Source organism: Cyprinus carpio, chromosome B15 (genome assembly GCF_018340385.1).
Source record: "Cyprinus carpio isolate SPL01 chromosome B15, ASM1834038v1, whole genome shotgun sequence".
NCBI lineage: Eukaryota > Metazoa > Chordata > Actinopteri > Cypriniformes > Cyprinidae > Cyprinus > Cyprinus carpio.
This window is the reverse complement of record NC_056611.1, coordinates 15,871,886-15,897,981: the sequence shown is the minus strand read 5'-3', so window position 1 is coordinate 15,897,981 and position 26,096 is coordinate 15,871,886. Positions and strand designations below refer to the sequence as shown.

Genomic DNA, 26,096 nt, shown 5'->3' with positions numbered 1-26,096 from the left:
GAATGGTCATGAAAAATAATTGCTGTGTTTAAAACATGAGGTAACTTAAATGGCTGTCTAACACAACCTCACATATGTCAAATAATTGATAGAGTTATTATTATATTAGAAAAACCAAGACTCGCCTGCTAATGCTACTTCAAACCCATAAGGCATGTCTCCGGCTGCTGATCTGAAATGCTGCGCCTTTATCTTTTTTGCTGGAGACGTCTCCGAAAATGGTGCATTTTCAACCTACATGTGAGCATTAGTAAACAAATCAGTTAGAAATCAGACAAAAAACTAGCAAGACAACACAGAAGTGAACAACTGCATGGCTGATATTTCGTGACCATAGATTTCTTTGATATTAATTCAATTCATGGTGACATCGAAATCCTCACCTCACGTATTTTGGCTTGAGACCTTTTCATTTCTGTTCCTCTGACGGCCTCTTTAGTGCTCTCGAGACTGCGTTGTGTCATTATACTTACCTGTGACCGAAGAAAAGTGGAGTAATATTTTTTTTTTGTCAAGATAATATTCCCACTTTAAAGTTAGCAACGCCTTCTTAAACATAATTCATGTTAGGACAAACATCCGGTAATTTTTTTCTAATTACAACAACAAAATAATATTTCTTCTTTATATCACACTTCTCCACAAAATTTTCTCTCGCGAGAGATCATATGTTTTACGACTTCAACAAAAAAAACAAATAATAAAACTTACACAAAAACAATATCTCTGCCAAAAGGGTGTTATTTAATAGTGGAGTATCAGTTGTTTGATTAGGCTAACTAAAGTAAATACCAGAAAATCGGTAACCTTCGATAAACTTGGTCCCTCGGTCACCGCAGTTCAGTTCACGTCACTTTCCAACCGTCGCTTTTAAACTGTCAATAATCGCGCGCTCACAGAAGACGCGCGCAACTGTAGGCGTACTACTGAGGGTAGCCTACAACTCACAGTAAGCGGACACCAGATAGGCTACTATTGATTATTTCGCAGCAATTATTAGTAGCCTATATAAATATATATAATGCCTTTACAAATTCTGACCAGCAGATGGGGGTTTTGGACAAATGAACACAAAACCAGGCGATGAGCTCACGAGGTGATGAAAAGACCCTGCAATGTTGTAGGCTCATTAGAAGGATGCTGTAGTCGTATCTTTGATTTAAAGCTTAAGCAATGGCCGTATGTTTTTTCTGAACCTTTCAGTCTTCAGGCATTTTTTAAATCTATTTTCCATAAAGAATGCTTCATAAATGTCACGGCATTTTTAGTATTAGAACTAGACTTTTAATTTTTTTTGTGACTTTCCATGGATATCTAAACAAACACAATAACGAGGTTTTATATCCATATGAATAAGTTTGTTTTTAATAATATAAACATATATTTAAATAAAAGTTTAAATGTTTCCCATATTTGAAGAACCAATTATGGCCTTTTACCTTTGGCCGTTTAATCAAGTTAGTTTTTTTTATTAAATTGGAATCAAGTTTGGTGAAGTTCGCAATTTATTTTCCCTTAAAAAGCAGTTAAGAATTATTATTATTATTATTATTATTATTATTATTATTATTATTATTAATATTATTATTATTATATTCTTCTTAATTCAAAGGTTACACGACATTTAACGGGAAGCTAATGCAAGACGTTCTTTCTGTGAAATCTTCCCTGAAACAATCCTTTATTTTGGTTTTGCCAATCTACAGTTTATGTAAAACAAAACAAAACATCATGTGCCATCATGTGCCATCTGTATCCATGGTAATGAGTGTGCGTGCGGTTGACCGCTAGAGGCGCCCTGTCACACATCGCGTTCAACATACACAAACATGGCGTCAGGGCAGACACGCAAGATGCTGGCGCTCAGTCGCTGTGCCATATATCTGTTATTATTACTCGTTCCAGGCGCGATCTCCTCCACGCTTCGACTTCACCATGACCAGAGATTCATGCTACCACAGGACAGGGGTTTCTCCCTAGTGCGTGCACACCTGGAGCATGCAGAAAGTCGCGTCGTGCGCCTGGAGAGAGAAGTCAGCGAGGCTTCATCCGCGCACCAGCATCGCGTTCGGCGGAATGCTGCTGGATCACCCGTGCCAAAGGTTTATGGAAAGGTAAGCGAGGTTTACATTCATTAGGTGTGACTGCATAGATAAAAAGGGCAAAAACATCCTCACGTGTTTGCATAACCTCATAAATATTACATTCAGTATTTCCAATAGTTGTGCATCATTCACCTTTGGTTTGCACGCCATCACCTAGAAGTGTAATTGACCTGTTTATCAGATGAAAGGTTCTCGCACTTTCCTTCAGCAAAATATTGTTTTCCGGTGGGGGTGAATAATTATAAAGAACACACACACACACACACACACACACACTATATATATATATATATATATAATATATATATATATTATATTATATATTATATAATATATATATATAATACACATACATACACATACATACACACACATATATAAATTTTTATAGCACTGACCTCAGTGAATGTGGGATGGTAAGCCAAGGTTTTATCATTACCCACCGATTAAACAGTCTCACATTTCTCTCGTAACTGTTTTGTGAATCAAGATATTTCATACCAAAACAAATCTATTTTTTCTTAGCATGTACAATGTAAAAAAACAACAACAAAAAACGTATTCGAACGATTTCCTGCAAGTAATTTTTCATTCTCTCTCTCTCTCTCTCTCTCTCTCTCTCTCTGTTATATTGAATACCGAGACATTGCGTGTTATTAAACAATATTTGGAATCAGATATCATTGATTTTTAGTTTTATTTATTAAGCATACATTGCCATTTTTTCTATTATTTCTGTCTCTTTAGTGATGCTAATACTAAATGTTCCTTCTAGAATAAGAAAAAGCATTCATTCAATGGGTATCTAATAATTACTGAAGCTATTTTATACAATTAAATATTCTGTAATATGGGGAGACTGAGGCTAGTTGTCTTGCTTTTTGCTCCAGTAAAAAAAAAAAAAAAACGCTAATTTGTCACATGGGGTAATTCCCCATAATGTAAACCTTCCACAAAAAAAACTTACAACAAACAATTTACAATAACATTTACATTGAAAAACAATATTGATAAAACAATTTTGAAACACCAGAAAAAAAAACAGTAAAATGTGTAAATATCCCATCAAATATTTTTGACTTGAAACTCTATAGTTACTGAGATGAAACCCTTGTGAAAACTAACCCCAGTCTCCCTATATATAAATAATGTTGTTTGTTTTTACACTGAAGGGTTTGAGAATTAGAAACAGACTCGGCTCATCTTTGTTCCTATTAAATGTATGACACAATGTTTCGTTGTTTGTTTGCCGTCAGGAAGCAGCTTTGTTACGCAAGCATTAACAAGCCAGAGAGGCACAACTGGTTGCACAGTCTTGCTGGGAAATTTCCCAGCTAACTCCTTTACCCCCTCAAGTGTTTTGTTTCGAGATGTTTGTTAAGTCAGGCATGCAGCAGTTCCTAGTTTTGCTTTTACCACAGATCCATTGTGACTTTGAAATCTCGAAGGGGTCAAAGCACAGAATTTTGCCTGAAAAACAGTCATTGTGCTATGTCCACAGACACAAGATTGTGGTTGGTAGAGTAAATACAGGAATTGTGGTTTTTGAAAGAGAGAGCTGGCTGACCTCAGATGGGCTCAGATACACTCATCTGCAGCAGGTGATTTTATGATTCAAGGTATGATTCGTTGTGGCTCACTTGTGGTAATACAATCTAAAATAGAGGTGTGATGGTATGGTATGACTGTTTATTTGTTCAATACCATTATTGTGAAACTAAAACATTTTAAAAATTAATCAAACAGAAGTGCATTTTAGTTATTTGGTTCATACTTAATCGTAAGTATATCTGAGTTTGCAGTATTTTTTGAAAATATAATCAGTTTTATTTTCTAGTGATATACAAAGGCAAATTTCTCAAAATGTCAAAAAAGGTTAATTTTTTATTAAGGTATTATTTTAATTTTAATTAAGTTTTAAGGTATTATATACCATCATATAATTCTTATGTAAAGCAAATGCAGTTTGAGCAGTGGGTGGCCACTAAGATTAGACTTCTCCCCTTTTCACCCTGTTGAGTGTACAGGAAATCCTTTATAAAGTGTTATTAGTGTCCTGGATGGAGTCCATTGCAGTTGCTATGAGGTGAATTACCCCCTCAGATGATCCAGTTAAGATCTCCCATCTGGCCCCCCTCTTCCTTCCTTCCCTCTTTCAGACCTTTCGGTTTATGTGTTGTTTTTGGCACATACCGGGAAGTAGTGTTAGGTAAGATGTAACAGACATCAATCCCCTCTTTTTGTCTATTGTGATCAAGTAACCTAGAAAAGTCCTCAGCTCTGCCAGGACAAGGATATACACGTTTTTAAAGGGTCTTTTTGTTGTCGTCTTTGCAGACTTACTGTGACACACAATTACTCATAAAGTTTGGAGAATTGCGACAGTCATTATCATAAATATTCAGTTCAGTGCCAGACCCCAAGGCAGACTTAGCAATGAGTGTTTTTATTGAGAATTTTTTTTTTTTTTAACCAAACAGTCCTATCTATTTTTTCTTTTTATATTTAGAATTTGTTTACATGTATTGCTTTTGGAGGCACTTAATCGAAAGTATTTCTCAATTTGACCTGGCAGCACTGATGAAGCAATAATTCATTCTTAGAAGAATGTTATACATTCAAAACAAGTTTTCTATTAAATTTAATTCATTTCATAGACCTTGGATTTTCTGTTCCCTCATTTATTTAGCTATGTTAAGTAGACTTCTGGCAAAGGAATGCTATTTTGTTCTAGTATGTACAGTATGCAATGCAGAATCATTACCATAAAGTAATAGCAAATGAGTTGTATTGACATTGCCTCACCCTTCGCAGAATAAGCATGGACTTACTTCACAAGTCTCTAAGTCATGTGAAGTCAGTTTTTAATCTCATTTGGTAATTACTTCTATTCTTTCTATTTAGTTTATCTTTGTTCGTGTAGTACTTTAAAAATTTGCTGTTTAGTTAAGACCAAATTATAATCTTGGACAGACTAAGTAACAAGTTTCATAGTTTTGTATGCATGACAGTTACTGCAAAAGAATTTTGCATTTAATTCCCTTTTAGTTTTTCAGAAAATGACCCTAGTGCCACTTGGATCACATTAGTATTCCTGTCCAAACATGATATTTAAGCAGCCTTGCAGAGTATTTTAGTTTCGTTTTCTGTGATAAGAAAGTTCGTAACCCAGGGGAAGGAAAATGGAGGGTGGTGTAGATGTTTATAATAATTCTATCCATGGAGTATTACTGGAACTTGTCTGAACAGCCTGCCGGTTTAGTTTCATTTTTTTTAAGTCCTCCTCTTGCATTAAGCTCAAGGTGAAACCAAATCTACACAGATGAGTCATATAATTTTTATTGTTCCCTTAAGACACAATTTTAAACATCAACAAGAAAATTATAGATGAACCCAGTATTAATCTTGTCAGCAGTTTTTGGTTAAAGATGATTTATTACTGCTTTCTGTGAATATCAAGAGAAGAATGAACATTCCTGTTTTTCGTATTATGTGCAAATGGATATTTCAAGTATGTTCATTACATGGTAGCATAACACATCCCTGTAATGGTTCCATATATAGTAATTATCCATACTGCAATAATAAAACAGGCTTTTAACTGTATTTTAAGCCTTTAACAGGATAATGACTCCTCGGTTTTCCTTTGGTTTTGGCCACAGTGAAATTAAATGTGTGGTTCACCCGTATTTTCTCTCATATGGTTTGTTGCCAGAAGGGAACGGGTAGGCAAATTGTTGAACTGTTGGCCCAAATGTTAGTGCTGCAGAGATGATGTCATGGATTCAAGCCGTGCGTTGCTTGCAGCGATGTGCGAAGGTGCTCTAGTGGTCCCGCTCTCTCATTCTTCCTTCTGTTTCCCTGCTGAATAATGCATAAGAAATAGAAAAAAAGTAATTATTTTATTTTCACAGTCTCTCAGTCTTTATTGCTTTTTCAACAAGACAAGTGATAATGAACGTCAAGTTATTTGCACTTGTCTTACTTTCGATGCTTTCAGGATATTACGGTGTCAGTATAAATGAGGGCCCTTTTAGATTAGCAGAAAGTCCATTTCCAGGATAACCAGAAGTTGCAGACAGGCTTTTAACTGTCTTAGAATAAGCAGACCCAAGAGTTTGCCGGGCTGACATGGATCGGGTTGCAACCATTTGCTCTTTCAAAGTGTTTGTTGGCAAGGTGGTGGGAAAAGCTCTTCGACACATCCTGATGAGATGGTGGGGTACTGTATATATAAATCAACCATCAAAAAAAAAACCTACAGTCAACCATAAATCAGTTAATGTACCATTTGAAATACAAATTAAATTTTTTTTCCATGCTAATTCAGATGAAAATTCATTGGTTTGTTCAAATGACTTCTGTCCAGTGGCATTTTAACTGGATTGACAAATTAAAAACATTCAGCAAAAGATGTTGTCAGGATGTCGATACACATCACATTTGGTGTGTTACATACTTTATTAAATGAATCTAGAAAAAGTACGATTTCATGCATAGAGGTAAAAGTGTTTTGAGGCTATATGTAAAACCACTGCTGTAAGTTTTCTTAACCGATCTGTTAGTCTCCTAAAGTCTCTATGTTGTACTGACATGCTGCTTGCCAAGCAGGCGAGATTTACTACCGTGTCATGGCGAATAAAAATATGACTGTGCATTCAAGGTGAGAGGCAGAGTCACTGTTTGTACATTACAAAAAACAAACATTCTAAAATGAACATCATCATGCCTTTTCAGCACTAATCCTATAATGTATATTGTTTAAAATTGTATAACAAATGTAAGTAGTTTTCTTTTGTAGAATGTTTGTTGCTTTTGTTGAAAGTCTGTAAGGTGTCCTTTCAAACAAAAAAGTGGTTAAACATGCTAAGGTTAAGTAAGTAAAGCTGTTGTTTGCCAGTGAACCACGACAGTGTTGCTCAAGCAGGAAATGAAGTAGTGTTTGTTTCTTTACAAAAACAACCTTATGCAAGTTCTCTTTAATGTCTGACAGGAGATATCGAAGGAGAACCCATTTGAGGATCCCATGGTCCTCATGCAGAAGTTTGAATTAAAGATGAGGCAAGCTGTTCCTAGTGGAAAGAGAAGGGGGATGGACATGAAAAGATGACACATTTCTTTGTTCAGCAGATCAGATTGGGACGCCGCAGCCCGTAATTTCAGTTTTCCTACCGCTGTGGTGTAGCTCAGCTCACTTCTGCTCTTTCTTCTTGCGGTTTTGTTTGTTTTCTCAAAAGCTGTTGGCTTTCTGTGAGACACACCTGCAGTCTATACCACAAACTCAAGGCTGTCAAATACAGATGAATTTCAGATGATATTACAAATGCAATACGACTGAAAAGGAAAACGATCCAGTGAGGGAAGCAGAAACAGAGAAATGTCTTTGAAAATCAGCTTTGAGCCAGTTGTAAAACAGTGTTATGCCATGAAAGCTTGATTTGTGCTGTGGAAACCTAGATACTTCTCTGACCACAGCAAAATAAATGTCAGCTATAATGTAGCTAGTCAGCTACATTTAAATGGGCTGTTCATCATATTTTGTTTTCACAGGCCAACCTGAATGACTCTCATAATCAAATGGTGGTCCACTGGGCCGGAGAGAAGAGCAATGTCATAGTAGCGCTGGCGAGAGACAGCGTTGGTGCCACAGATCCCAAGAGCAGCTCGGTGAGTATATATTTCATAACTTTGACTTTCAAGATTGTATATGCGTCTATATATATCGGACTGTTCACTGTAAGATACAGAGAATATCTTTACCGGCTAGCTTTGCTTTTTAGTGCTCTCTGAGTCATACAGATGAAAGGCCCCCTTCTGTTTTTCAATTCCCTGCACTTTTATTATATCATCGTAAATGCTGCCGGATCCAACTCGCTGCACTTACTGCAAAGACTCTCTTGCACCCTTGAATGCTACTTTTCCATCTGCGTTGCAATAATTGTTAAGTTTTCAATAATTGCAGAGCATTATCTAATGCAAATGCGAGAACAAAAGTGGTGCGGTCATACTTTATGGGGCACTGGAGCTGTTATCTGCTCACCTGTGTGGTGCGTTACAGGTGTTCTTTGTGAAATACAGGACAAAGCTCACCAGTTTCTCATAGGAAATTGCAAGTGATTACAGATGAGTGTATTACAGAAATGATCTGTTCCAAAGGCAGCGCCTTTTCAAAAGATTAACTGCCTAATTATGATCACTTACATTCTTTGAGCCAAATTCTAGCAGATTTATATGTATCCTCTTTGGAGAAGACAATCTCAGAATGCAGTCTGTAAAATTTTGCATCCAATATGTCAGACACAGGAATTAAATCAAATACACTTAATTGTCTTTAAAGGGAAATTTGTCTTTTGCTGCATCCCAGTTTGCCTACACATACTATTTCCTAAAAATATGTACTCTTTTTGTGAAGAAGTATATAATTTTGAGTATGAAGTAGAATAGTATACAAACTTTGGGATACACTACTTTGTCATAACTGCATTATTAAGGGACACTCTGTTGCTTATGTGCATTCTGTCAGTTTTTAAACTGCCCTGTCAATCATCTTGTCACAGTTAAGATCCTCCACATTTAATTTAGTTTGATTTCCTGTTGTATTGAAGAGAAATAAAGAGACACATTTATCTGCCAGTTGTGGGTTTATGCAGAGAACTCTCCTTATGTGTTAGCATAATTATGATAAAAGTTCAGTGTTGTTACAGATGAAATATAACGCAGATAACTTTAAATAAATTATTATTTTTTTTATCAGGTTAGATGATTATTTATCACTCAAAGCTCTTTTTCTACCTGTCCGTCAGTCTCACATGCCATGTTTGTGGTTTTTTTTAACACTTTTTATTGTAGTTCTAATCAAAGCCTTGTCCAACACACATTGGGTTGTGGGTAATGTTAGCTGTTAGAGTATGCATCGATCTGCACTTTGAATTCTAACTGAAAATAGTAAACTATCTGGGTGCCTTTAGAATATTCATTTCAACATACTACAATTTGGCACACACTAATTCTAATTTCAAATACTATTTTGGGAAGGATAGTATGTGAATTAAGATGCAGCCTTTGACTTATGATGAATAAAATGAACATTCCCCTGCCAAATGTAAGTAAATAAGTTAAAGAGCAATAATACCACCTAAACCATCATAATTCTAACCATCATAAAAAATGTGACTGCATGCAAAAAAAGTGACAAAAGATCCCTGTTTATGTAACGATTCACTCAACTTACGATTCATTTTTTTCTCATGATTTTTTTTTAACGAATGAGACTGAAGACAAATTATACAGTAAATGAAAAGGTGTCCTTTTATTATGTTTATTATATTTTCTTTGTGAATATAACAAAACTAAATTGAAATTTTCAAAAACAAACCCAAAATCATATAAATAAGATACACATATAAAAGACATCTCTTCATATAAACAAACTAAGGCTTTGTCTGTGCTCTTTTCATTTAAAATTAGAGGCAACCACTGAATTTTAATCATGATCCAAACAAAGATGCTGCATAAATGTTTAATCTAAATTAGACTGTGTAATTTCAAAATTTGAAGCAAAAACAGAATGGTCTAACTTTAGTTTTATGAAACTGTATATAAAACATATCTGAACGAAACGGCAGATGAGCTGATTGAGACGCAAATTCACTCTCTGCCAGCAGGTGGCGCTTCTGAATAGCAATGATACAGTGTTTCCTGGGTTACCGCTGTAAATAAAGAAGAGCTGCGCTTATGAACTCTATTAATTTGCTTCGTCCAGAGGCAAGATGAAAAGTAAATGCCAGTTAAACTTTTCTAAAGACAGTCTGTTCCCCTCAGAGATACATTCATATAAACTCCTACCCCAATTGTATCACTATTTGTTTAGCATCTCAACTGGTTTTAATCATCACATATTTGAATCGATTTTAAACCGTTTTGCAGTTCGTTACATCCCTACTGTTTATTTTATTGTTAACTTGAAAAAAAAAAAAAAAAAAATCTATTGGAATCAATTGTATGCAAAGTCTTATGTGCTTCACATGAGGGGTGGCTGATATACCGGTAGACGCGATTAACCTGTAAAAATTTTGGACTCTCGACTCTATCATGGTTACACGCTCATGTGATGTTGCTGTGCCGCATGGTCACAAAACATATCATTTGTATGTGTTTTTAAGCATTGCGGTTCAAAAACAAGTGACTTTAAGCCAATGAAATGCAATCAACAGTGAAAGAGAACTCATTTGCGCGCTGTCTGTTAGACCGTTTCTGAATGCTTTCAGTGAGATGTGCGTAAACAGAGTCATTTAGGTCTTTAAGTGAAAGCAAACCGCTGAGAAAGAAAATGTGTAACAGTATATTGGATCCGGGCAGCTCTTAAAGTGACAGCAGTCTAATATTCCTGCTGTCTGTCATTCATGTTAATCAAACAACAAAAGATAGAACATCTCTCACTGCTTTTGACTTAATCGCTTTTGTGACTTTAATAAGAAGATATATTTATTTAATTTACACTGAAAAAGTATATTCAGTGTTTTTATTTATTTGATTACTTTATACAATGTACACTCACTGGCCACTTTATTAGGTACACCTATTCAATTGCTTGGTAACACAAATTGCTAATCAGCCAATCACATGGCAGCAACTCAATGCATTTAGGCATCTAAATGTGGTGAAGATGACTTGCTGAAGTTCAAACCGAGCATCAGAATCTGAATTTAAGTGAGTTTGAACGTGGAATGGTTGTTGGTGCCAGACGGGCTGGTCTGAGTATTTCAAAAACTGCTGATCTACTGGGATTTTCACGCACAACCATCTCTAGGATTTAAAGAGATTGGTTAGAAAAAGAGAAAATATCTAGTGAACGAAGCAGATGGGCTACAGCAGAAGAACACACCGGGTGCCGCTCCTGTCAGCTAAGAACATTCAGATGGTAGGGTCAGAATTTGGCATAAAGAACATGAAAGCATGGATCCATCCTGCCTTGTCTCAACGGTTCAGACTGGTGGTGGTGGTGTAATGGTGTGGGGGATATTTCCTTGGCATGGGATGTGGTATAACGGGAGATTCGCACCCTGGATGTGCAGCCGACAAATCTGCAGCAACTGCATAATGTTATCATGTCAATATGGACCAAAATCTCTGAGAAATGTTTCCAACACCTTGTTGAATTTATGCCACAAAGAATTAAGGTAGTTCTGAAGGCAAAAGGGGGTCCAACCCGGTACTAGCAAGGTGTACCTAATAAAGTGGCCAGTGAATGTATGTAGCATGTCTTATTTATTTGTTCTACTGTAATTTTTGCCATATTGCTTGTAATTAGTTTCTTATTGTTTACTTGTCTATTTTTTAAATTTAAGATAGAATTAGTTTTTTGTGATAGTGACACAACGGTGACAAGAATTATGAAATTTCTAGGGTATCAAAAATTTTTATATCATAAAGACCTTATTTAAAGCAAGAATAACTATATCATGATATATATCATTATCGTGATAAAAGATTTTGGTCACATCACCCACCCCTACTTCACATAAGGAGCGTCAAATTTGAGACATAAAGAGCTGCTTATTACATTATTTCTAAGCTACCAGCTTATTACAAGATGCTGTAAGTAGTTGCTCACTATTAAGAAAAGTTTCATTTCAGTTAAGATATTAAAAGGTTTCGTTTCAATTAAGATGTATATGTTTTAAAAAAAATATACATATATGTGTGTGTATATGTAATGCTATATGTATATCATTGCTCTTTTGTTGATTTTGATTGCTTCCATTGTCCTCATTTGTAAATCTCTTTGGATAAAAGCGTCTGCTAAATGACTAAATGTAAATGTAAGATGTTGCCTGTATAGACAGAAAACAAAGCAGCTTACTAGGTTTTGGAACAGAGCCTCTATTTCAGCAGTGTATCAGGTTGAAATTTGACATTTTTTTTTTGTTTATTTTACAGGTGTACGTGTCTTATGACTATGGAACCACCTTCACTCACGTATCAGAGAAATTTCAACTGTCTGGGGACCAGGAAGGCAAGAAACAAGTCATTTCGCAGTTTTACCACAGCCCCGCTGACAACAAACGAGTAAGTGTGTGAGTCATTAGCTGAACTATCTGTGTGAAATCCTTCAATTGTCTTGTCTTTGTGAGCTTAAGCTGAGGTCAAACAAGACCGCGGTGACACCAACCATTTCTCGGTCATCTGCAGCTGTGACCTTCCACCACTCCAATCGCTTATACACTCACAGATGGTGTTTTCCAAGAGAGCAGCTCAAAGGGCTGGGCGAAAACACAAGCTACATGCTTAGTCTCTGCCCTTGGCACCCACCGTAACGAGCTGCTCCAGTGAGTATCTGTGAGATGCAGAGGCTCATGGGAGAAAGAGTAGGGAGCTGCAGATGTGGCAGAACCACTGCGGGACTCTGCATTGCGTTATAGCAGGGGCTGACGTCAGCAGACAGTGACCATTCATCTGGAGTCAATGATGTGGCTGGCACTGCAGCCGCCGCCCGTTGCTGCTGAAGGACTGACGCTAAAGCATTACGAGTGTAATTTGTAAAGATACAACCTCTTGGTAGGAGCACAGGGCTCTTTAATTACATTTTGCGTGATCAGAGTTAGGGCTGTGCGATCCTGACAAAAAAAAACCTATCACGATTTTTTGATCAATTTTGCGATTTCGATTTTAATCGCGATTTTGACACACACAGACATGCTTTACAGTCATAAATGCATTCAGTATAAATTTGAAACATATTTCCAAAAGAAAACCGATGAGAGCTTTATCAAAAAGTTGTAACATGCCTCTAGAACAGACATAAGTCAAAATAATCACTAAGTAAAGATGTCAAACAAAAATGTCTAGACATATGGCAAAAAAAAAAAAAAAACGTGTCCAGCGCTTTTTTTTTTTTTTTGGCATGCATTGGTCATAGAGCTCATTGTAGCGGTGCATCAGGTGTTGAAATAGAATTGTTATACATTATACAGGTTCACACGTAATCCGTCTGCAGTGCGTATACAGTATGTGTATGCGGTACAGAAGCAGCAGCGAGAGCGCATTAATGTAACGCAAAAGCACATTAAAATAATGCGCGAGCGCGAATCTATCCGCTCACACGCAGATGTCCTTTGCTTTGTCACAAAACCAGACACGCGTGCTCAGATACACGCTGCTCTCATCCGGAGAGAGTGCGCGCACTTAAAACATGTCTCCTCTCACTCACTCACTCACTCACTCACTCACAACTCTCTCTATGCTCATGCGCTAGATATTCATTCTTTTCGCACGTTTCTATTTCTAACCTTTTCTGTTCATGGGCTCGGAAAAAATACGCATCACAGACAGTGTGTGTGAACCTGGAGTTAGGCATATGTCCAGTCTGTTCTGTTCTGTTCTCGCGCTCCACTTAGGTGCGCTGCATTCTGATTGGATCGGATAGCATCCTGCGGGAGGTCGGGAAATAAAGCGATTTAGAAATCGTGATTTTATTACGATTTCGATTAATCGCACAGCCCTAATCAGAGTAACTTGCGCCGCTGATCCGCACGGCGAGAAGAACTCTTGATTGTTACAGATGGGATAATTAAAAGGGATATTGGCAGGGTGCTTGTGTGGTTTGTTGTGGAGTATTTTAATGCATTTGTGATAAATTAATAATCCTGACATAAAATCTCATATGAATAGCTGTGTGAAGAATGAGCTGATATGAGCACTCATAATTGATTCTGAGGCTTACTGGGCCTGTTTGTTTGATTGATCTCTTTATAGTGGCTTTGACTTGCAAGTGTGAATGGGTTTTGGGTAAAGGAGTTACTATTGGCTATTATTATTCATTAAATTATTATATAGACCTCAGTTATTATAGTATGTATATAGAATATAATATATTAAAGTAAATCAACAGTATTATTCTTTATCGATTCTTTATCTACACTTTTTATTATTACTAATAATAATACTATAACTAATAATAATAATAATTCATATACATATTTTATTTAATATTTATATTTAACTTATATTTAGAATTAATCATTTTTTTAATGATGATCTCTTATTATTCTTCTCTGTGAAGTGATGAAATCATGTGGCTTGTTGTGAAGAGTGGTGCTGCTGCTTCTCTAAGCTTTTTTGACTTGGTCTTGTAAGAAACCACTCAGAACACCTTAGCAACCACATAGAAACACCCTGGCAACCACTGAGAACACTGAACAAAATTGTGATGATAAGGTTTGCAAAGGCAAACATAAAAATATAGTTCTATGAATCAATGATGGTCTGATGTGATCATAGGTTATGCTGCAAATGCATATGCTCCACTTCCTCTTTTTGTTCTTTTTATTTCATTTTTCCGTACAGCATTAGGTTTCTTTTTAAGTCAATCGTTTCTGTTTCAGTCCCAGTCCTCATTGCCTCAGAATCTGGAAAGGGAAGTGCCCTGCTTCCATAACCAGGCCATGGAGAGGACAAAGTTTAAAGCAACAGCTCTTATACGAAAGATCAAAGAGAAGGGGCCAAATTATGTTAAAAATACCCATACTCAAAATTAAAAAAAATGAAAAAAGTGACGTGACATACAGCCAAGTATGGTGACCCATACTCAGAATTCGTGCTCTGCATTTAACCCATCCGAGTGCACACACACACAGCAGTGAACACACACACACACCGTGAAACACACACCCGGAGCAGTGGGCAGCCATTTTATGCTGCGGCGCCCGGGGAGCAGTTGGGGGTTCGATGCCTTGCTCAAGGGCACCTAAGTCATGGTATTGAAGGTGGAGAGAGAACTGTACATGCACTCCCCCCCACCCATTCCTGCCGGCCCGAGACTCGAACTCACAACCCTTCGATTGGGAGTCCGATCTCTAACCATTAGGCCACGACTTCCCTAATGGTTAATTATGTTAAAAATGTTTTTTTTTTTTTTTACTAAAAGGCTTTGATGTTTTCATGGAGCCAACTGCTTGAAATAAACACCTCTAATATAGTAACGTTGAGTGCTTCTTTTGTGTTGTCAACCACTACAGGGGTTAAATGGATATTTTAGAAACAAGTTGACATTCTGTCATCATATGTTTACTCAAGTTCCAAACCTGTAGGACTTGTTTGGTTTTTTTCTGTGGACAACAAAAGAAGATATTTAACAGAATGTCGATGCTGCTCTTTTTCGAACAAAGAAAGTGGATGGTTATTTATAATGGCAATTAAAAGCATCATAAAAGCTCCAAGTCTTTAAGACAAACAGACCCATAATCAGGTCATTTTACAGTATATATCTTGTACATTATAAATGTATGAGTCATATGGACTACTATTCTGGTGACTACTAGCTTGGGATTATGAACCTAGTTTCACTGTATGGAAAATAGATACTTGGCACTGCTTTGCATGTCTTTTTATGTTTATATATAATATAGGATTAGTAATTTGGGATTAGTAAATGATGACATTTTATTTATGGCTGAACTGTCTAAATTTTCTATTTTTGCTGAATTTACCCCTTTTTAAATGTCTTAATTTCTCAATTTTTCTTTTACAGTATCTATTTACTGACACCACGAACAGTTACCTGTGGAAGACCTTTGACTTCTGCCAAACTGTTCAAGGTTTCTCCATCCCATTCAAGCCCACAGACTTACTGCTGCACAGTAAGAGGCCTAACCTGGTCCTCGGTTATGACAGTTCCCACCCCAATAAACAGGTATGAACACTAATTCCTTCCATCAGTACTGGGCTTTTTGTATATCATGTGTCCAGTTTTAGTAAAATGAATGGCACTTTAGGGACATTTTAGGGCTTTATTTGTTTGTAGAGATTTGCCCTTTTGAATTTAGCACTAAGCAGCATGTTTTGATTTGAGCTAATAAGCTGTAATTTTCGTATGAGAAGCTGGTTTATAATAAATGTTGAATCATATTAAATGTTATACTGGAAACTGCTTACACTTAATGACTTATCCTTCGTTCTGTTTTCTTTTTTAATTTTCTTTTGGCAGCTGTGGAAATCAGATGACTTTGGTGAGACGTGGGTGTTAATTCAGGAACACGTGAAGTCCTACTTCTGGTAAGATCATCTCTTTGAAAGTGTTGACGCAAATCGCTCCGTGATTGTGTCCAGTGTGAAATCTGTTTTGTAATGTTGTCTATGCGTGTATGGGTTTGATTTATGTTTGCCTAAAGTAGTCATGCTTCTAATTTAAGTAGAAATTCAGTTTTCAGTGCTGTAATCATAGTAGCTTTTCTAGAAACAAGCTACATTTTCCAGCAAGTAGCGGTAACAAAATGCTACATTGAAATTTTTTTGTCACATCATATTTTGCTTGCAGCTTTTCATCCCAACAAGCAGAGTAAACAATTAAACATACTTGCCTAAAAGTCTACTGAAGCATAAAGAATTTCAATATAATCAATATAATCAATCTTTCCTGGTGTATATGGCAAATAATAACTCATTTTTAAGAATTTTTATGAGGGACAGTTTAATATCACTGAAGTTAAATACCAATATTATCAGTCCATATGACACAATGCTCTGGTATCGTCTAGAAGACTTGAATAGTGCAGAATGCGGACTGTTTTTATGATGCCTTTCTATTGGTGATATACAGTATTTGTACTTTTGCAGGAGCTTGACATCTATCATTTTAAGGAATACAGCTGCAATTGTGGAAAAGATATACAAGTTATTTTGATGATGATAAAATACAATAATCAGTACTGTGAAATATATAATGTTACCATTTAAAAAAGCTGTATTAAATTCATTTTTTATAAAAACTCCCAGTGCTCCAGATGGCCAGTCCGCCACTGTATGTCACCATGATTGTAGTGACATAGAAAACTATATGATAATATATCACAGTAATTTAAAATTCAGATAGTTTCAATGCAGTTGTCTGCTTATTATTAGTAGCCTTTTAGTATACATTACAGTTCAAAAGTTTGGAGTCAGTAAGATTTTTATTTTTAAAGAATTTAGTACTTTTATTCACCAAGGTTTAGGAATGTACAATATATCGGCCACCATATCGGTATTAACCGATAAATGCTAATTTTTACTGTAATCAATATCGAACGGATAAGAAAATTTGGCCGATATATTAAAGCCAATAAATAATGCATTATTTCCTTCAGAGGAATCCAAATAATTGATGCATTATAAATAATATCCACTGCTTTTTGTCTTATTATTTTATTAAAAATATGGTTTAATTAAAATAATTTCATTATTGTCCGTGTGTGGAGGCTATTCTGTTTTATCCATGGCACATGCATTTTGATTCTTTACACGTTAGTAATGTTGTTCATGACATGCATTATTTAAGCATTGTTTTATTTATTTGTGAGCCCTTTTTTGATAAAGAAAGTTGGTAATAGGATTGTAAAATTTATTTTAAAATTTACACGGGTTCAAACTAGGTTGCTGTATTGTATGTGTTTGATTTATGTTATTTATTTATTTATTTAAGTGTTTGGTACATGGCTAGTCTCTAATATCTTGCATACAAATTATGTAAAAATTTGGATTTAGATTTATTGGCAAACATATCGGTTATTAGCTTTCAAATTGAAAAAAATTACTGGTTATCCTAAACATTATCGGTTATCATTACCGTTATAAATGCTGAACTTTAATCAAAGAATCCTGAAAAAGTATCCACAATATATTATTGTGCATATTTGTTTTCAGTGTTGATGATAACAGATTTCTGAAGGATCTGTGACAGTGAAGACTAGGGCAAAAGCTAATAAAAATGCAACTTTGCCATCACAGGAATACATGTCATTTTAAAATGCATTCAATGGAAAACTGTTATTTTCAATTGTAATAAAATTTCAGAATATTATGATTTTTACTGTATATTTGATCAGATAGATGCTAAAGATCATATATGGCTCAGTTCTGTGGTTTCGATTGCTATCTAAAAGATTAGGGGTTGTGAGTCTGCTGCTTTGTTACACTAACAAAATGATCAGAGCTCAGGAAGATCAATGGCAAATCAAGTGCTTGCTCTCCACGCTCTACAGGAATTTTGTACCAGTGTTTGTAATTTGAAGAGGGTTGAGCACTCTCTGTGCTGCCTCTCTCAATTCATGAGTTTATGTAGGAATGTGAAACTCTTGCTTTGGGTTGCAGCCAGCACTTAGTGTTTGCACAATCAGGGACTGGTATCGAATGCAAAAAGCAACTAGAAATAACAGAGTGGCGCTTATTGCTCTCCCATTCTGTAAACATTATGCTCCAGGATATGATCCAACCGGAAGACTGGAGCTAATTAGTCTTCCGGAGCTAATTAGAATGACTGTAATTCATCACAGGCGTGATTACCATTTTTTAACTTTAGCTCAAATTGATGCCAAAACAGATTTGTTTTGCACATTATTGCAACATAACAGTCAGATGCATTTATATAAGGAAGTGGTCGGTGTTCGCAAGCGTGTGGGCTGCCGTCCAGACAGGCTGCTTGACTGTGAAACAGTCGGTTGTGGATGTTTCTCTGATGAGGCTCAGACTGCGGCCGTATTAATAATTGATTGTGTCTGCCAGCCGTAGCCCATTTCATCGGCTGGAGTGGCAGTCAGTGCCTGTGGAGATAACATCAGCGACCCACTACGTTGGTCCAACACAAATGACTCGAGAGCTTGGTGACCGACTACACCATTACTGCAGTGAAAACCCTTCTGTTCTTTGCTCTAATAGCTCTTTCACACTGAGCCTGGCTCATGTTTGTCAGAAGAACCTGTACATTTCAAACAGCTCTGTCTTTTTCTGGATTGACAGATTTTTTTTTTTTTTAAGAGGGTGATCACCCTTTCCAGATGTTGGATCTCTTTAGGATGCATGATGTATCAGTACTATATTGATTATTAGCTGATAATTAGGATTTTTTTTATGCTGATTTTCTCTATTTTTACATTTAGATTCCTTCTTATGTTAATCTTAATACAGAATAAATTAATGAATTTAATAACACTGTTAAATGTAATCTTTAGCAAATCTCAATTTTTCATACTGCACATTATGCTGTGATACCTAAATTCACTTATGGCATGTAAAACTAATTTTATTTATTTATTTATTTATTTTAACGTTTTGTGTTGCTAAGTACATAACAATTCAAAGGTGTGGTGTCAGTAAGGTTTCTTTTTTTTTTTTTTAAGCAGACATGTTAAATAGATCAAATAGATGTTTTCATTCTGAAAAATGTATCACAGTTTCCACAAATATTAAGCAGCACAACTGTTTTCATTGATTTAATAAGGAATGTTTCTTGAGCAGCAAATATGCATATTAGAATGAAATATTTGTGAAATATATTTCACAATATCGTTCTTTTACTGTATTTTTGATCAAATGCAGCCTTGCTGAGATTTCTTTAAAAACATTAAAAAAAGTCTTACAGACCCCACACTTTTCAACTCTAGTGTAATTTAGAATTTACATTTTTAATATTGGCTATAACTTCAAAATAATTGTTGGCGTATCTGTATTGACCTGAATTTTAATATTTTAGTGTATTTTATTATTTTATAGTAGCAATTAGAGGGAATAAAGTAGTTCTGTTAAACGGCTTGACTTCTTTTTTAAAGGTCAACAAATAGACTTTCTGTGTGTGTGTGTGTGTGTGTGTGTGTGTGTTTTTTTGGGTGTGAGTTTGCTGACTGTATCCTCTGAGACCTCAATTGGTTTTCAGTATTAATCTAGACAAACTAAAGGCGGAGCTGCAGGGCTTGTTATAAGAGCTGCAGGGCTGGTTATAAGAGCTGTAAGCCCCTGCTTTTATCCGTCTCTCACCCTGCTGCTGGACATGTTAAAACCCCAGTTGTGAAATAAAAAGCAAACTGCGAGGTTTGTGTGTTTGTTCCCCTGTGAGATAATCCCTTTATCCTCTAGCTTGGTGATTTAAGAACCAGTCTCAACAATCAGCACCCCTGTGTGTTTACAGAGGAAGTGAAGTCAGGCCGTTTGTCCAGAGTAGAGAGAGAGAGAGACTCCCGTCCGATTATCTGAATTCGCTGCCTGTTCCTCCCTGTCTGTAGTCTTGATCTCCCACGCTCACCCTGAATAATTTATCAGTAACATCATGCAGAAGACAGATGAGGAAATTTGGTTGCCTCTTCAGCTGAATGTAAGTTGTGATATGTAAAGATTAGCTTGGCAAGTGGAAGTAACTATTGATCACGTTTGATAAATGCTGCTGCAGATGCGCTGTGCTGTTATTGCAGTGTAGCACATTGTATATCATTAGGAAATACAATACAAAACAAGTTAGTAACTGTATTTATGAACTTATTTTTTAAGCAGTGTGCTTGAAAATGCATAAACTACATGCAGCTTTTATTCAACTAATAAATACATTACTGTTTAGGGTCTGTATGATTTTTGAAGTCTAAATTGTTATGCTAAGACTGCGTGTATTCAGTCAAAAATATATTAAAGTCAGTAATAGGGCTGGGCGATATGGCCTAAAAAAAAATCCCTGATTTTTTTCACAAAAAAATCTGATTTACGATTTAAATTGATTTTTTCCCCCCTACTTAAAATCAATATTCAGATGACAAAGAAATTGTTCAAAACAAATTTTAACTTTATTTTGTTTTGATTTTACCTTCTGGGATTTGATCTGGATTTTCCCCTTGGGGTTAAAGTGCAATCAGAAACAACAAGCCAAAAAGACAAGATGGCAGACCCCGCCATTGTAAACAGTGAAAACGTCACATAACATAAAATCTTACATAACATTCTTATCATATTGGATACAGTTTGTAAATGTTTGTAAGACTGTCAGAGGACTTCACTATTTTTTTTCCATGGGAGCCGCACTGATAGGCCAGAATCAATCAGAGAGCCACTTTTACCACAAAGTGTCAAAAGTTACATCTACTAGCTCATCATGTATCTAACCACCCAAGTGCACACTCGGCGTTAAGAGCTGTTAAGATTAGAACTGGCCACTCCACAGTGAGTCAGTGTCATGGACGTAGGACAGAGCAAGTGTAAATATATTTTCTAGTCTATATTTCCATCTTGTAATGCCGCTGGTTTAGTTTTTTTTTATATATATATATATATAAATTATTTGTAAATAGAGCAGACACTGTTTTCGGTTTTCGTGACATTCCTAGTTATAAAATTATAATTGTCTTTAGTGTTGCTTTTAAAGGGGAAATCAGATGCAAAATTCACTTTAACATGGTGTTTGAACATAAATGTGTGTTGGCAGTGTGTGTACACAACCACCCTTTTTTTTTTATTTTTCAAATCCCCATAAGTAATAAGCTCTTTCACAGATTCTTGGCAGAGTGACGTAGTTTTGGCAGTCCGCTCCCACGATTGTTGATTGACACTGGTGTTTTAGCACAGACCTGCTCTGAGTGAGCTGTAAACAGTCCGCCATTGTTTTGACGGTGGAGCAGGTGTAGACAAGAATGTCTTCCAAGTGACTGAGGTGTTCTGTTGTTTGATGTAATAATGAACATAGCAGTCGTCATTTACTCCCGACATCTGAGCCACTGAAGATGCAGTGGATAATTTTTTTGACGCTAATCTGCCCCCCGATCTACTTAAATGCGTCTATGTTCGTGCGAATAATTCGTGATCCAGCTTCATTTCCAGAAGAAGTGTGTAAGGTTTTTTTAATGAATCTTTGCAAATCACCTTACCTAATAATGTGCTAGTTAGCAAGTTCCACGACAAATGCGGCTAAAGTTTACAGTCTCTCAGAGAACTGTGCGTCACCCCACAGAAGAGAGGGGCGGGGCGAACAGTAGTTCATTAGCATCTAAAGGGACATGCACCGAAATGGCTTGCTGTGAACAGAGCGGTTTTTGACAGGGTAAAAAGGGTGTTTTTTTTACACTAACATTGAGAAATTTTAACTAAACCATGTTATAGACTTTTCATGAAGACCCTAACGCAGGTTTTTCCAAAGTGGGGCTCGCGAACCCCAGGGGGTTCGTGAGAGAATTGCAGGGGGTTCGTGAGTTGGTACCGGTTGGTACACAGTATATGAGTGTATACCATTAGCGAATTAATAAAATTTTTTTTAAAAAAAATACGAATATGATTTTTTATATATTTTTAGTGTAATAATAACAATGGCTATATAAACTGAAACTTTAAAACTGATCAAAATAAATGTTTTTAAAGTTAGACATGCAAATGTGACATTAAATTATTGAAATATTAACTTAAAATATCAGGGAGTACTTTAAGTAAGTAATTTATGTCAAAGGGGTTCGGCTGCCAAAAATGTTTGAAAACACCTGCCCTAAAGAATCATATCAACTTGTGGAATATGGGCACCTGATGTGCCCTTTAATGAATTTAAATGGTTAATTCACCCAAAAATGAAAATTCAGTTCAGTTGCATTCCTGTCTATGCAGGGTCAGAGTGCTCTCAGATTTCATCAGAAATATCTTAATTTGTGTTCTGAAGGTGAACGAATGTCTTATGGGTTTGGAACAACACAAGGATGAGTAATTAATGACAGAATTTTCATTTTTGAGTGAACTATCACTTTAATGCATCCTTGCTGAATAAAGGTATTAATTTTTTACGAAAACAAAAATTTTACTCATCCTAGCCATTTAAACTGTAGTGTAGTGTTTAATATTAACACATATAAATATGTTATTAGTTGATTTCTGAATAAATATGAAACACAAATAGGTTATTGGCTGCTTTTATGTTTGCCATATAAACCTAAAATGGAGCACAAATATATGCTAAACCTAAAAAAACAAAAACAGATGTGGAGAGGGGACTTTTAGAATTCCACCACATGCTACTTGTTTCAAGTATGTCCAAACAAATATGTCCAAGCATGTGTGTCTTTCTGTTCCCATAGGGGTGTAGAACCATACGACAAACCCACCACAGTGTTTGTCCAGCGCCACGAGCCCCAGGGAGACTCCAGCATCCTCAGCAGCACCGACTTCTTCCAGGACGAGCAAAACCGGCGTGTTATCCTGGAGAAGGTGGACAGCTTCCAGCTACGGGACAAGTACATGTTCTCCACAACCACTAAGGTAAGGGTGCACTTTGACCAGACCGAAGCCGCAAACCTTTGAAGGATAATTTGTAGCTTCAGGCTTTTATATAGCAAAAGATGAGAAAAATATGCAGTGCTGAGCTAGAGTTAAAAAACGGAAAATGTGCAGAGTGCTGAGAGTCAGATCTGTGCCAAACTCCCTGAATGCCTCTCCTGTGAGTGTGAATAAACACTCCTCTGAAGAGCTGGAGGAACGATCCTGCTCAAGATGAACAGGCAGTGATAACAGGCTTATTTAAAGCCTTGAAATCAAGTGTGGAGGATTGCTGGTGTGTTTCGCCAACAGTGAACTTTGTGGCAGGAAGGTAATTTAGACATGTGACCCTCTATAAGGTGTAGTACTTAATTATATGGGCTGGTAACCAAAAGGTTGCAGGTTTGAATCCTGCAAAATCATTGGACCCTGAAACATAATAATTGTCCCATGGAGGGACAACCTGTAGTAATTGTACTTTGAATAAAGGCATTTAAATATCAGACTGTGAAGAGAGCAGAGGTAGAAAACTGTGAAAATACGCAAGCAATGTTCAAAGTTACACAACATGTTGCTGTTACAGACTTGCTCTGTTCCAAAACCTAGTGAGCTGCCTGGAAGGCAATATTTAAGGCTTCCGGCATGAAGACTGTTCCAGAAAGTAGGCGGTTTAGTTATGTTGCCTCCTAAGAGGCCAAATTTTGGCTGGATTCTAGGGCAGCATCGTGTGTATCCTACACAGAGAGAGCAAACCCAGAATGCACTGCCACGAGGCTTGATGAAAGAAGAAAAACAAGATGGTGAACAAGAGAAATGTTTATTTCTCATGTAGAATAGTTATAAAGATTTAAAGGGATAGTTCACCCAAAATTGAAAATTACCCCTATGGAGAGTTATATTAAAAAATGTCCTGGCTCTTCCAAGCTTTATAATGGCAGTGAATGGGGTTTAAGATTTTGAAGTCCAATAAAAGAGCATTAATCCATAAAAAAAAAAAATTCCACATGGCTCAAAGCGTTTTTGTGAGAAATAACCATATTTAAAACTTTATAAACCGTAATCTCTAGCTTCCACTAACTGTCATACGCATGTTTACGAGAGAATGGCATTCTAGTGGATAGCATGGAATGTGGGAAAAAGCTCCGGTGAGAATATGCTAGGCTTGCGAGAACCAAGTTTGGTTTACAGCAAAGGAAAATCTGTCTCTGCTTGGCTTATATTGAATTTGTCTGACATTTTTCTTTACAAATGCTCATTTTGTACTTTTAATTCGTGACCAGAATTTTTTGTTTCACAGCTTTGTTTAGCTCTCTCCTCTGTACTTCCGCATTTTTCTCTTCTCATCAGAGCTTACGCTACATCTTACATAATTTCCTGGAACGCCATTCTCTCGTGAATGCACGTATGACAGTTAGCGGAAGAATTGAATGTTCTTCAGTAAACACAATACTAATAGTAATAGTTACTAATAGTTGTTAAAGGGGAGTATATAATATGGACAACTAGAGGTTGAAATGGGTACTGCAGTCCAAATTCAAAGAATTGGAGAGTGTTGTTTCTCCTGCCCCTCCTCCTCAGACTCAGCAGTCATATGGGTTGCCAGATCAAGGACACACAACAGGAACGAGCGCAATTGACAACGGAAGGGCAATAGGCCTTACACACTGTAAACTGATTTATCTATATTTAATGATTTATCTATGCCTCTGGTCAAAAAGCTTTTCAGATGGATGCTGATGTTTTGTAGGTCAGGTAGAATCTGCGATATCTGTCCCAATTCATTTGCTGGCTTTGACGCTTGCATACGCTGTGCTTTCCACCAACTGGTACCCTGGCGTATTAAAGTTTGAATCACTCTCACAGTACTTTGGTGTCATACAATGATTGGTCTGTGCAGCGCCGCTTCAAGTCGAATGAACGAACAAACACGTGTGCGTATTTGCATCACTTTGATTGTTCTCTGTAAATCCCACCTTCTTACAAACCACGATTGGTAGATTATGTACAATGCCTGCATGTTATTGGTCACATTACTTTGGATGTTTTAGGCAACATAAAAATCCTGGCCAGGACGTGTCCTGAATAAATGGCACATATAGCCTGCTGGTTTATGTGCCATTTATTCAAAAAAGCTGGTTTTATGTGTTTTTTAGCATTTAAATTTAGCTTAGATAATAATTTATTAATTTCAATATGTTTAAGTCAGTATGGGGTTGAGAACCACTGCTTTAAAACCATGTATATTTTATATTTAGTTTTTTATTGAAATAAATGGAAACTCTGAGATCACGCAGATTTACACTCTCTGGACCATTTAATTATTTTTGTCCTTTTTATTGAAGTTAGACACAAATTATTTCACATTTTTGAGCAGAAACAATTACTACCCCACATCATTTTGACGTGTTGCAATGTGATTTGTATTGTGAGGTAGTTAGTATTACTTAGCCCTGCACCACAGGTCATCAGTCATAGAAAATAAAAAGTTTTAAGCTGTATCTGTCAAACTGTCTTATTTGCCTCGTATCCAAGAGGGGAACATAATATAGCCTGAAATATTTGTTTTCATTTAATATGCCTCCATAAAGTTTTGCATAGTTTTGGTTGCTGAAACAATGACCGTCTAGACTACATGTCTATGCTGACCACAGCTAGTGTTATATTTCAGTGTATCTCTCACCCTTGAGTGTATTCAGTGGTTAATCATTTCCACCTCACATCGGCTGGCATCTCACTAACCTCATCCCACAGCAAATGTCTGACTGCCCAGAAGTGAATCAGGCATCTGTCAGGTCACACATGCCACTGCCAGGTTTGCGTAAAGCAGAAGCCGACCCAAGTCATCCATTAAAGTGGGAAGAAATGTGCAATTTATCCGTGCTTCAGAGTCTCCGTGGGTGTTTTGAGGGCTGTTTATGAGCGGTGCTGAACGGATGGCACCACCACGGCCCTGGACACCGTGCTGGAGGAGCT

General features: G+C 36.5%; 1 protein-coding gene across 1 annotated transcript in view; it reads left to right on the top strand.

The window, feature by feature from the left end:
• Nucleotides 1–1,760: 1,760 nt before the first annotated feature.
• The window catches only part of LOC109074237 (sortilin-related receptor-like), a 61,361-nt gene continuing 37,025 nt past the window's right edge, over nt 1,761–26,096 (top strand). The window contains exons 1-6 of the mRNA XM_042739441.1: nt 1,761–2,114; nt 7,656–7,772; nt 12,045–12,173; nt 15,634–15,795; nt 16,090–16,157; nt 22,946–23,126. Coding sequence (XP_042595375.1) covers nt 1,830–2,114; nt 7,656–7,772; nt 12,045–12,173; nt 15,634–15,795; nt 16,090–16,157; nt 22,946–23,126 — 942 coding nt within the window. The 5' untranslated portion in view covers nt 1,761–1,829. The remainder of the gene's footprint in view (nt 2,115–7,655; nt 7,773–12,044; nt 12,174–15,633; nt 15,796–16,089; nt 16,158–22,945; nt 23,127–26,096) is intronic.